Source organism: Alexandromys fortis, unplaced genomic scaffold (genome assembly GCF_014885135.2).
Source record: "Alexandromys fortis isolate MF-2015 unplaced genomic scaffold, M_Fortis_MF-2015_v1.1 scaffold_141, whole genome shotgun sequence".
Taxonomy (NCBI): Eukaryota; Metazoa; Chordata; class Mammalia; order Rodentia; family Cricetidae; genus Alexandromys; species Alexandromys fortis.
This window is the reverse complement of record NW_026068060.1, coordinates 3,877,324-3,891,283: the sequence shown is the minus strand read 5'-3', so window position 1 is coordinate 3,891,283 and position 13,960 is coordinate 3,877,324. Positions and strand designations below refer to the sequence as shown.

At 36.6% G+C, this 13,960-nt stretch overlaps 1 protein-coding gene and 1 pseudogene across 1 annotated transcript in view; one reads left to right on the top strand and one right to left on the bottom strand.

Moving 5' to 3' along the window:
- Ascc3 (activating signal cointegrator 1 complex subunit 3) overlaps positions 1-13,960 on the bottom strand; it is a 289,294-nt gene that overhangs the window by 24,271 nt on the left and 251,063 nt on the right. The window contains exon 37 of the mRNA XM_050120173.1: positions 395-613. Coding sequence (XP_049976130.1) covers positions 395-613 — 219 coding nt within the window. The remainder of the gene's footprint in view (positions 1-394; positions 614-13,960) is intronic.
- LOC126487414 (60S ribosomal protein L17-like) lies at positions 319-872 on the top strand (annotated as a pseudogene).

Here is a 13,960-nt window from a genome sequence, read left to right as displayed (position 1 = left end):
AAAAAAAAAAAAATCAGAGGATCTACAAGGTGCTATGTTATTATGAGCATGGGGCCACACCAGTGAATGAGAACCTGTGTTCCCACTAGGGAAAACAGACAGTTCCGTAAAGTGTAATGAATGCTATGCTATGCTAAGAACAGAGCATTACAGAGTATTTCAGTTTGGGCAACCTACTTCATGTATTTTTATGAAAAGTGAGGCATTTGATCTTTCGAGAGGGGGACAAACAAAGCAGTGCTGGAAGGAAAATCAGTAATGGTACTAGTGAGGCAAGCAAAGGACACAGAACAGGATCATCAACTAAAAACTCCAGAGGTGACCCGTGAAGATGGTTCGCTACTCTCTTGACCCAGAAAACCCTACAAAATCATACAAATCGAGAGGATCAAACCTTCGGGTTCACTTTAAGAACACCCGTGAAACGGCCCAGGCCATCAAGGGTATGCATATCCGAAAAGCCACCAAGTATCTGAAAGATGTCACTTTGAAGAAGCAGTGTGTGCCATTCTGACGGTACAATGGTGGAGTCGGTAGGTGCGCCCTGGCCAAACAGTGGGGCTGGACACAGGGTCGGTGGCCCAAAAAGAGTGCAGAATGTTTGCTGCACATGCTGAAGAATGCAGAGAGCAATGCTGAACTGAAGGGTTTAGATGTGGACTCTCTGGTCATTGAGCACATCCAGGTGAACAAAGCATCTAAGATGAGCCGACGAACTTACAGAGCTCATGTACGGGTTAATCCCCTGCCACATCGAGATGATCCTCACTGAAAAGGAACAGATTGTTCCAAAGCCAGAAGAGGAGGCTGCATAGAAGAAAAAGATATCCCAGAAGAAACTGAAGAAACAAAAACTTATGGCACAGGAATAAATTCAACATGAAATAAATGCAGATAAAAGTAAAAAAAAAAACAAAAACAAAAAACAAACTCATCATCAAATTATCGTGCACTAATTGCTAATTTATTAATGATTTTTTAAGAAACTTCAATAGATATTTATGACTGACATGACAGAGACAAAAGCCTAAAAGTAGGTAGCCTGTTCCATTAAGATTTATCTACTTACTTAAAATATTTTTGTGACTAGAAAAATCTTATTTTTTCAAATATGTAGTTGAGAGTCAGTCTACTGTTGTCGATATGAAAGTTCAATTCCATCTGTGGCATCAGGGATGGGTTAATGTTACAAATGGTTTCATAACATTTGGTTAATATGGAAAGAACAAAGCAGTGATTCTCAAGGTATTGGCCATGGAACGCTTGATATTTAGGAACCAAGCTAGGTGAGCCTTACAGTTGTCTAGCTTACAGTATAGATATTTTCCAAGATATATTCTAGAAAAGCACAATCCAAGCAGACAAGGAGATGAAGTTGTAAATCCACAGAAATGAAGGTAGCTAAAGTTTTTATGCATTAATACCAGAGAAAACAGACACCAAGGGTGAGGAAATGGAGAAAGTGTGCACACGAGCTCTAGAAATCACAAGGAACTCCTCTTTGAGTCTCCATCAAAACATTGTCTAGACGACCTTCTCACAGGTTGGAGAACAGTTGTGCAGTACCAGTGAAAATAATTTTATGGTTTGGGTTCACTACAACCTGAGGAACTGTATTAAAGGGTCACAGCATCAGGAAGCCTGATATTAACTAATTTAGAGAATGTATATTAGAAAATTATCTAAAGTTGGGAGAAAAAAATCATTAAAAAACATAACTTTAAAAAGCCAATTAACCCAATTGAAAAATGGGGTACTGATCTGAACAGAGAATTCTCCACAGAAGAAGTTCAAAAGGTCTGGGAGAATACTGTAATGAATTCCTCTGGCCCTGGGTTTTTACCAGTTAGGAGATTTCTAAATACCACTTCTATTTCACTATGGCTATTGACCTATTTAAACTGTTTATTTCTTCTTTGTCTCACTTTGGTGAGTCAAATATTATAGATCCTAAGCGCCAGAGGCAATTGATGATTCCAAAGAAACACCATTCTTACAGACTCAACAGGGCTTTTTGATATACATATGAACTCAAAGAGCCTGTGACAGTAGGCATAACACCTGCAAAAATCTAAGCCAGACAAACAGCCCCGCATAGAGAAGAGAAAGTGGGGTCAAAATATCACTTCTAAGATGCTAATGGCAACTGACAGTTGCTGGGAGAGACAAAATCAGATTTCTCCAGTGGGCTGACACAGGTCTATCAAGTACACTTCAGGGAAGGCCTAATGTTTAGGAGGAGCTGACCAACACAAATGGATTCCATGGCTGCTGTGTGTTTTTTAAATATTTTTATATTTTTGTTGTTGTTATTTGAAAGAGGCAAAGGAAAAAGCATGTAATTGGGTGGGAGGTAGGGAAGATCTGGTAGAAGTTGGAAGAGGGAAAAATATAATCAAAATATATTTCATGAAAACATTAAAAATAAAAAGTTCATTTTATAGTGGTAACAGAATCAACCACAAAAATGCTTTAAGAATGTGAGATACTGCTTATCCAATTAAGTTTCTAAATTTATAAAAAAGTTGGTAGAGTACAAGAAACTGGGATTATAAATTAGTCTGACACTTTATGTGGATTTGTGGGTTGAAATTAATCCATATTAAGTGTTAGACACAATTTATAATCCCAGCTCTTTTACAGTGAGCTGGGAGGTCATAACAAGAGAGTCACTGGGAAACCTGTGTTCAGATAATCTGGAATATGTAACAAATCAAATCAAACCAAACCAAACCAAACCAAACAGAAACAACACCACCACCACCAAAAGCAGGGAAGTTTGCTCGTGTTTTAATACCTCTCTATTCAGCATTATTACAAAGGTCCAGCCAGTGACATCAGGCAATAAAAAGGCATGATGATTGAAAGGAAGAACCAAAACTGTCTTGATTTGATCATCAATGTAGAAAGCTTGACAGACGGCCAACATGATCATCTAGAACTATTCAATGAATTTGGATATGCAGAACTAAAATTTTGGAAACTGCAAAATTCAATGGTATAAATCATGAGGATTACCTAAAGATGAATCTACCAAATACACAAAATCCATATAATTCAAACTATGTAATGCTTCTAAAAAAAGTTCAACAAAATGTAACTAAAGGGATGGGCATCCCTTGGTTGTCTCACTCAAACTGACTTACTGGCCTAAAATAGTTCCAACAAAAACCACAGAAATTCTTTCCTTTTTTCTTTTGGTAGAAATTCACAAGTTGGTGCCATAATTCATAAGGAAATCCAGAGGAGCTCGAAAAGCCGAAACTCAGAAAAAGGACACCAAAGCAGAAAAGCTATCACTACACGACTTTACGACTTGTTATATAGTGGGTATTGTGGCTTATGCCTGTAGGATCAATACCAGGAGGCTCAGGCAGGAGGACTGTTATGAGTTCCAGGCCAGCCTGTGCAATATAGCTCTAGTGCTGTCCTGGAACTATGTGTCTGCCTATGTCTCTGCAGTGCTGGGATTAAAAGAATGTGGGACCTCACCTGGCTTAAAAAAAATGGTTTCTAAGATTTATATGCAACAGGAATTTAAATGGTGTTAGCATATAATGCAGGGACAATACCCCAACCAAATATCATATGCTACCAAATAAAATCCCCAGTACCAGGTACGGGTTATATCTTGTTGAGCTGTCAGCCAATGGGTCACCTCCCCCACAACATTACAGACTATTTCCAAGGATACTGGTTACTATCCACAGTTAGATGGTTAGCAATTACTATCGCTGAAAACATCACATACTAAGGCCAGCCTCACATAAATGTCAAAAAGTTTTAAGAATTATTTCATGTAAAGAGGTGCAATATTGCTAGTTTAGGAAAATAAAAACAAAAATGTTTAAAACTTGTGTAACTGACAAACCAAGTATTAAAAGGAGCGATGAAAATCTTGACCAGAATACAAGATGTTATAATCTCTTTGGAATAGTCTTATATTCACTGAAACTCAGAAACACACCTGTCACATGACTCAATCATCTCATTTTTACAATGCACCCAATATACAGCTACACAAAGTTTGTATGCAGAAATTGACAACATCATTAACATCGACAGGTGAAGAGATAAACATCTGTGTTCTACATAGATGCAAATTTCTGCTACTCAGTGAAAAGAATTAACTATTAATACTTTCCACAACACAAGTTAAGTCACAACAGAATTATGCTACATGAAAACTCTTAGTAACTACAAACTAATCTATAGTAACAGAAAGCATACTGATGACTGCTATCACTTAAGAGTTGGAGAGGCTAATGTTCACATACATGTGAGTAAGATAACATTTGTTTTTAAATTGTGGACTTCTGCTTATAAAACATGACAGAATGATGAAACAGTATCTACAGGTTTTATTTCTTGGAATTCAATATTGTAATAAAATCCAAGTATTCTACTAACTCTGTGTCAATACATACTATGTACTCAACTATCCAGATATAGTATTTATATATAATATTTTACATTTAAAAATTTTTCATTTTCTATTAAAATAAAAAATTATATTTATGTGTGTGTGTCTTTGTGAGTACCAAAATATGGGAGGAATGATTGTGGTGTTAGATCCTAATGAAAAAGATTAGAGTATTGATAGGAATAGTCCTACTTAAAAACTTGAGTAAAATGAATTAATCTAAAGAAGCAACTGTTGAACACCTACTTCATGTCAGTACCAGCTTCTGGATAAAGAAGCCCTCCCACTAGTGCCTAAAGACATTATTAAATCAACTGCAGGCATACATGGAAGACTGACAGAAAGACAAATGTGAAAAGGAGATAACTGGAAAATCCAAGAGTCCAGCAAGGATATGTGACCCAGTTAGAAAAGCAAAGTTGTATCCTCAAGAAAAACGTAGTTAGGCTATAAACAGATATGAAGGGAGAAGTGAAGAGGGTCCAGAGAACACTGTCCTCTAATGGGGAGGAAAATGGTGAGGCTAAGAGAGTGAAAAATATGTGTAAAGTTAGTTTTAATTATATTAATTAATTGCTGAGTAACTTGAATATTATGTTATATTCCTTTAAACTATAATAATTTGAACAAATGTCACATTTCTTTTCAAGTTTTGTTTTGTAAGTTGTTGCACAACATTGGCCTTTTGGCTTCCTTATGTAAGAAGTATCTATCAGCAGTTAATATGTTGCCTCTAATTTAATCTTGATTTTCTTTATGAAAGCCATTTCTGTTCTCTTTTTGGAAGTCATCTGTCAATAAGGAAAGACCAACTACACATTTGTCTTAGTTAGGTTTTCTATTGCTGTGATGAAATGCCATGTGTGGTTTATTTAGCCTACACTTCCATTTCACTGCTTATCATCAAAGAAGTCAGGACAGAAACCTGGAGCCAGGAGCTGATACAAAGGCCATAGAGAAATTCTGCTTATTGGCTTGCTCAATATGATTTCCTCAGCCTGCTTTCATATAGAACCCAGGACTCTCAGCACAGGGATGGCACTACCCACAACAAGCGGTCCCTCCTACATCAATAACTAATTAAGAAAATGCAAACATCCTGATCTTATGGAGGTATTTTCTCAGTTGAGGTTCTCTCCTCTCAAATGACTGTAGCTTGTATCAAGCTGACACCAAACTTTCCAGCACAATACTGTTCTGTAACAGTTAAATTTTAGAACAGAAGCACTGTCACCCACAGGCTGACCTATCATCTTTTTCCATCCAGATCTTTATCAGCAAGCCCACTTCATATTCCCTGTCTTGACAACTGGTATAAGGGAAAACAAACAAACAAACAAGTCAAGGGCAGATAAGGAAGAATTTGGCTCAGAAATCCAGGTGCTTTTTTTTTCCATTCTAGGATATCAAAATCATATTAGGAAAACAACTTATACAGATGAATAGTTACTGGAACTGTAGTATCAAGCGCTGCTATTGAGAGAAGAGTGCTGAAGAAGAAGGGATGTGTTAGAAACTTTCCCAGAGGAGAATCTGCAGGACAGAAAGAGAAACTATCTGCATTCAATGAGAATAGAAGGTAAAGAGCAAATAACAATAAAATAAAATTTAAAAAAGGTAGTTAAAGATGGTATGAGTTTGTGCCTCCAGGAGAAGGGAGATGATAATGCATTTAATAGTAGAGAAGGCAGGAAACAGGGAGCAACACTGTCTGTCAAACACACAAACCCTACTAACAGAGATGGCACCAATCCAGGCAGTTAGGTGTAAGGTTGGAAAGGACGATAAATCAGATTAAGGCCTGTACAACAAGATCAACGTGTACTGACATCTCAGATTTTTCAAAACCATTATTACTTCTCATCTTTTACTGAAAAGAAAAATGCGGTTACTCTTTTATCATTGAAAACCAAATTGGATCTCTAGGTTTTGAGTATGAGGAAGATGAGACATAGAAATTATTTAGAAAGATCAATTAAAAAAATAGAAAATTATAATCGGACTGAAATGCTAATTAAAAGTATTTTTAATTAATATTGTTAATTGTCCAAATAATTATTTAGATTATGACACAGATTCACATATACAATAATGCAAACACAATTTACTTATAAACATATATAGCTTCTTCCTCTGTGATGGGGGAACTCTTCTATAATAGGCCTTGATTTACCAGTTCTGAACATGCAGACATCTTTCTGGAGTGACTGTCATTCTGATATTCAAAGGAAGATTTTGTTGTTGCTGCTTAGCGAAATGATCGCACTTACAGAACAATCTGGACTAGATTTCACCCTGGAGCCCAGGCTGGGTGTGAGAGCTTGTAGTGATCCGGCCTTGGCCTCTCCTGGGTTGTAATTAGAGTTGATAGCTTCAAGGTCAAGCTAGGCTCACATTTTTGCTTTTTGTTTTTCTTTTTAAAACAATCTTATTTTACATCCCCAGTTCCCTCTCCCTCCTATTCTGTTCTCTCCACCTTCTCCCAACCCCCAACTCCCATCCACTCCTTAGAGAGGGTCAAGTCTGCCACAACACTTGAGGCAGAACCAAGCCCCCGCCCCATCTAGGCTGTCCCTCCATAGGGAATCCATGCAGTAGGGATGAATACTGACTTCACTGCTAGCGGCCTCACAAACAGCCAAGACTCACATTTTGTAAAATTAGGATATACGAGTGAGCTAACTGCCTCATTTGGTATTAAAGAAATAAAGATGTGCTCAAATGCCAACCAAGAAACTCCTGCTGTTGAAATGAGATGATATGTATCTGAGCAGCCATGAGTTACATACATGCCTTATTGTGCTTCAGGCTCGAGAAGTTATTCTGATAACTTTGGCTTTTTGGGTTTTACTTCCCAATCTCAGAATCCCAACTCCATGTAAGATGTGACACTAGTGTTCTCTAAACTGTGCCAATTCTTCCTGAATGGCCCGATTTACTCTTTAATCCCTTCTTCTCCAGGCTTCTGAATGTGCTCATTGCCAGGAGTATCAGTATCAGAAGAGTCTGAGAACAGCTGAAGTACATTTCAGGTTGGGAACATCTTCTGCAGTGCAGCCACCCAAGTTGTACACAGGGTGAGGCGACTGTCAGGGCAGGCTAGCCAACAATGGCTATCGTGTAAACAGAGCACCATGGTAAGACCTCTTATCAGTACAGAAAGCAATCTTTCTGAACTAAAAAGATCTGATTTCTTTCTGAAATTTATATATACGCTAATTAATAAAATTATAAGTATTTAAATAAATACATTAGTAAGGTGTTAGTGTTTTGAATAATTTTTTTTTACTAAGTGTATATTTAAAATGTGTTATTGCTGCACAGTGGTAAACAAAATCAAATGGAATGATGTAGGCTGTAGGAGTTTCGGACCACAGATAAACATAAAAAGGGGGGAATGATTCATGAGAAAATAGTCTTTAAAGACAACATTACCACTGTGCTTCAAACATAAGTTATGGCTACATGTATGCTTGCTAACAGCACACGGCCAAAGTACCTTGTCCATCTGGTATATTAGGTAAAACGTGTCTCTCGATTTTCAGTTTGACACAGATTTCACTTTTCACCAAAATAGTTATTTGGCTTATAAATATTTATAGAACATAAAATTAACAGCAATTTCTGTAATTATCTACAGTAAAAAAGGCTTCATCATCTAAAGCTGTTATTTCCTTTGTTGATTTTTCAAGGTTGGGGCAGCACCTGGGCTTGAAACTAGAATGTCTACCAGGAGCCCAAACTCCAAAGATCTTTTCTTTTCTGCTCAATGTTTAAATTAAGTGGAATTCAAAGAATGTGGTAAGTAATTCATTGTCTTAACGCTACACAACTCAGCAGGGTGGATGGTATGGTATGGGGCAGTTGAGGGATGAGTGACCAGGAAATTGATATAGAAGGTAGATCTTCAGCTCTGCTGTTTAAAAACTATGATTCTTTCAGAGACCTACTGTACCCCTGAAGCCCAAATTCTTATCTTAACTTGAGGCTTGGTATGAGAATTCAATGTGACAGTAAAAGCTTTCTGCAAATGCGAGGTATTATAATAATGACTTTGATCTCCATATATGATATCACACATGATGTGAAGTGACTTAGGAGTCAATTATTTGAGTTTTGTTCTATAATTTTCATGTATGTATATTTGTTTATAACTATGTAGATATATTTTATCATCTCAGATCAACTTCCTTTTCCTGCTGAACTATCATGTTGGTCACTCAAATAATCACAGAATTGTAATGTCATTCAGTCACAGAAAACATTGGTTCTTTCAAAGAAAATAATTTCCTGTTACAAGGGATAGTTAAAGGATATTTGGAAGTTGTATCCTCTTAAAGTATAATTTGATATTGTGGGCTTTCGTCTCTGATCCCAAGCAGGTCCTCTTTTAAATACATTATAGTTCAATGTTGATAAAGGTACTTGTGTGGGTGACAAGGTAACACACTTTTCTGGGCACCTCAGTGGAACTAACTGAAGATACCATGTAGACAGGAAAAAAAATGAAAGAATCATTTATCTTCACATATTCAGAAAAGTCACGTAATTTGGAAATCTTACATGGTTTCCTAATCAATACTCAAATGGCATGATCCACACAAATGAAAAGTTATTACTGATTTTTAGATCGCTGAGTAAAAGTATTACTGGCTTCTTGCTGCTGTTGCTGGTAGATTGATAATGGACCTCAGAAGTCGAGCTAAAATGAAGGCTGAAGACAACTGCTATTTAATCCACTACTGCTCTGCCAGACCCTGCTGTGAAAAGTCATGCACACTTGCTTGTTGGATTCCCTTTCACAATTTTCTAAGCTCTTTAGCATGTGACATGCTTGTTTCACCACTTTGCGCACCTTCTATGTCCCCACAAGTGTTTTATTACGATGGATGGTTTAGAAAACTCACAAAAGGAATTTCTAAAAAACTCAATTTAGATTGGTTAGAAAAGCAACAATCCCAGGATCAGCAGAACTAGGAAAATAATACAAATTCCTGGTTAAAAACAAACAGCCCAACAAAAACTCTTTTTAGACACTTCTTCAGCAGGACATATAGAATTATTTATCTCCAAATTACTCCTCTAATTTTAAACAAGTTGTATAATTTCCTGTGTGTGATCATTGACTGTAAGGAAGGTTCATTTTCTTATCTACATCATGTAGGTAATTAAAGGAAATTGAATGTGGGTAGTGAAGCTTTTATGTAACAGGGATTGAAGCTGAATGGAGGGCAGCAAGGTCAGAGGAGTCCATTATATTTTTATGTGAGAGGCTGGTTGTTAGCCCTGGCCTTGTTTATTTAGAGCAGGCTGGACAGACTACTAACTACAAATCTGTGTCTCTGATTTGCTCAGCTGTCTTTGAATAAAGACATCTTCCACTGCAAATGCTAAATGACAGTGATTGACAACCTGTGATGAACTCTGCTTGCAACCCCCTGCTACTGTTTTTAGATTAAAAAAGAAAGAAAAACCAGAATGAAGAAATGTCTTTTATAATTACAAATGGTTCCTGCTGTTCTTTCAATACTTTTCAATTTGCCCCTGTTCATTACAAACCTCAATCTGTTCTATAGCCCCCTCTTACACATAACATAAAAATTTAAAAAATGCATGGATGCTGCTACATCTTGTTTCTGAATATCTATACTGGTTTTCAGTCTATAGGAGATATACATTCCTACACAATGTTTCTTTCTATGATGGCACACAACTTGCTTTTCTACTACAACAACCTGGTAGGTCTGCCCTGAATGAGAGCTTCTAGCTATTAGTAGGCATGGGCTCTGGCACTTTTATTTGATTTGTAAATCTCACATGGACTGAGGCCATTAAAAATCTAATGCTTAAACACTTGTAACGTCATTAAGGTCTTTTCTTTATTAGCAAATGTATGTTTGAGTAACACAGATTTTCCCTCCCAGCTTCAGTAGTAATATGTGTGCTTTACTTCCGCAGACAGAGCTGGAATGGGCACCTGCTTGTTCTTCTGCAAACCTTCAGTAGCAGTAAACTAGTTCTTTTACATCACTGCACAGACTCCTGCCTGCACTCACTACACTGCAGAGAGAAGGGCACATGCACAGTGGGGATGGCAGTCTAATCAACGAGAACTAAAGCGTTATGCTATAACCTAATCTCTGTCATGGGAAAAGGAAAACTTAAAAAGTTAATGAGTTCTAGACTTTAAGTAGCACTTGATTAATTTGTAACATTCTGAGGTGTTAAAACAAACCAAAATTAGTTTTCTCACATTCCAGCGCTGTCTTATGGCCACTGAAGCTTTCGAAAAGCATTTCAGTAAATTTCCCTGATAGGGACCCTAATTGTTTGCCTTCAGAAGTACTAAATTAATTGGGCAGTAGGCATTTTATAATACCATTTGCAAAGTAAGCTCATATTTACCAAGCCAGAAAGGAGATAATGTGCCTTCTGATAGCTTTGCCTGTTACTTCAGATTATCTTCTATTCAGTTGCTAATACATTAAAACGGCAATATAAATATCTTCATATATTATCAAATACATTATATTGATTCAACACAATTTGTACTTTTATTAGGAAAATATAGTCAAATTGAATAAATCACACACTACACTACTAGATGCATACTGTAGAGCTGTGGAGCTTCTAAAATACAAGACATCAAAACAGACTTACATAGCATTTATAGTGATCACAAAACTCAGTGCAAAGTAGTACACAAGGAATGAACCTCATATTTCAGTTTCAAGGAAAAAGCAAAAGAACCCTATGTTACAAAAGATTACAAAATAATAAAATTAATAAAAAGATTTAGTTACTTAAATAACTTATTTATTTCACTCTAATAAAGCATCCAAATAACAAAGATGGAAAATATAAACATTGATGACTATAATCATGATTTCTCATAAGCTCTACATGTGTCTTTTCAGGTTTATCTAAAAACATGTGTCCGATTTGTATCAATGTCTTAAAACTTATAGACAGATGTCTAGCTGCCAGGCAATTTAGGGCATAAAATTATTTGCCAAAAATAAATATGAATAAGAAATAACATCATACTGTCTCCACTGTAATAAGGACCACCTGGTTGACAGCTGGATTTTTAAGGGATCTCACAATAGTGGGCAACATCAGTTCTGTTGTACTTAAAATAATTTCAGTGGGAGGAATTCCATCAGAAACTTCTATTCCCCAGGATTTATAGCTAAGTCCTTAAAAAATTGCTCTTTGATGAAACTTGAAAAAAATTTCTCAGTTTTCAGGGATATAATAAAAAATGCCATATAGCTTAATAATGTTTTGATATTTCCTCTTTAAGAAAGAAAAATCTTGAAGTTTAAAACATAACAAAGGATATTGAGATTAAGAGCAATATAGGGTAATTAAACAACCTTAAAACACATAAAACAATCTATCTATAACTATGAAATAAATTATTTTATCACCCTCCCTCTGCTCATACAACTTTAAATATTTATTAGTAGTGACCTTTTCTTTCTGTTTCTCTCTCTCTCTTTTTTCTTTTGAGTCATGGTCTAATGTGGTATAGGCTTGGGTATAAAACCTGGACGGCTTTGAACTCCAGATCTTATTTCTGCCTCCTAAGTGTTGGGATTTGAGGTGTGTACTATCGTGTCTGGCAGAGGTGTCTTTCCTTATAAATTGCATTTCTATAGACTATGAGAATATAGCAAACATAACATAAACAAGAACATTGAAAAAAATTTGGGTGAATGATACTAAGGGATATCAGTAAAGTATTTCTAATTTGTTAAATAATTTCCGAGTATTTTTGTTTTAGGAGTTAAAAATATATTAACAAGTTAGGTAAATCTAAAAGTGAAATATCAACATAAGCAAAACATATAAGAAGTATTTCAAGGCAATGCTTAAAAGAACTACCAAATAAGTGGAACAAATACTGTGCCACAAAATGAAACAAGAGCCACCGAGGTCAAGTTAAGAAGATACAGAGGCAAGGTAGACAAAGGGATGTTAGAAACCATCTAGGTGGGACTCAAAAGGAGAGGCATGAGACAGGCTGAGCATACACATTGTGTTTAAGGGTGACAGAGTCTAGCTGAAGAGATATAAAGATATAAGACAGTTCTTTAGATGCATACTGAAGAGCTGTGGAGGACAGACACAGTGCTTTGAAAGATTAGGATATGAGTCCTATACACTAAAATAAGAAACAGGAAGATCTTGTGAGATATTCTGTTTGGATGCAGGCTAATGAGAAACCAGACAAGACCTGAAGAATAAATTCCCACAAAAGGGAGAAATTTCAGAAAGAAAATTAAGAAGGAAGAAATGAATGAAGTTGGTAATTGGCTTGGTATGGGAAGCTGTGGAAAAGGAAGGAGGAAGCAACCCTTTTGGAAATACAAACAACTACCCTGCAAAGGACTGTCACGCAGCAGCTGAGACTTTCAGCCTTCTGGGCACCGAGGCTCACAGAAGGATGATGGGGTAGGTAGCGAACAGAACTGTGCAGGTGTAGGTGAACAGAGACACCAAGTTTGGTGTATGTCATGAGACTTGCCTATCTAGAGGCAGTATTTAAACTGTAGTAACTATGGTGAAATTCTAGAACGCAAGCAGTCTACAAACAAGTTTGGAGCATGACACAGGAAGAGGCGGAGCCAGTGACAACGTGGAAGAAAAAGAAATGGCTATGATTTGTAAGTACAATTTCCAGAGAGAAAATATCAAAGTAAGCACGGTTGTCAAAATGTTATAAAATGGGAGAATGTGTACTAAAACAAAACAAAACAAAACAAAACAACAAAACACTATATCACCGGTTCTGAGAAGGGTGCTGTGAGCCTCTGAAGAATCTGGACCACATTAGTTCAGAACACAGGAGGATCACAAAAGGATGGAAAAGTTGGAACAGCTGAGGTCTCTCCCTCTCTCCAGTCCTTGCTCCCATTTTCCCTCTCTCCCTCTCTGACTGGCAGTGAATGGAAGAAAGGAAGAGAGTAATTGAAGGAGGATGGGAGTACCAAATAAAGAGGTTCCCCCCATATTAGAGGGTTAATGACAAATGGTTAGAAAACATTTATTCCTATATTTAAAATCATTTGAAGTCTGTAAGAAACGACACCAAGAGAATTATCAAGAAAATTACTTCCACAATATACTTAAGGGGGAAAACAGCTGGGTTCTCATAAGCCAGTGCCTGAGAACCTAGAAAATATATCTTATGAACACATCATTTTCCTGTCTCCTCTTCAGTTGATGGACTGACTTGGGTTGTTTCCAATTGGGAAAAATACCTAATATAATCATTTGTGTAAAAGTTTGGGCCCGAAAATCCAGCAGTTCCTGTGGGTATATATCTATGACTGAAGTTGGAGTGCTATGTGGTAATTACTTAATATTTTGAAGAACAGCTGACCATTTTCAAAAAACAAATTGACAATTTACATTCCAAACAGTAACGCCTGGGAGTTGTAATCTCCACATTCTCCCCAGCACTATTTATGGTATGTCCTTTTGGCCACACCACTGTCTTACAGTATGGAATACACTGCATTATGGGTT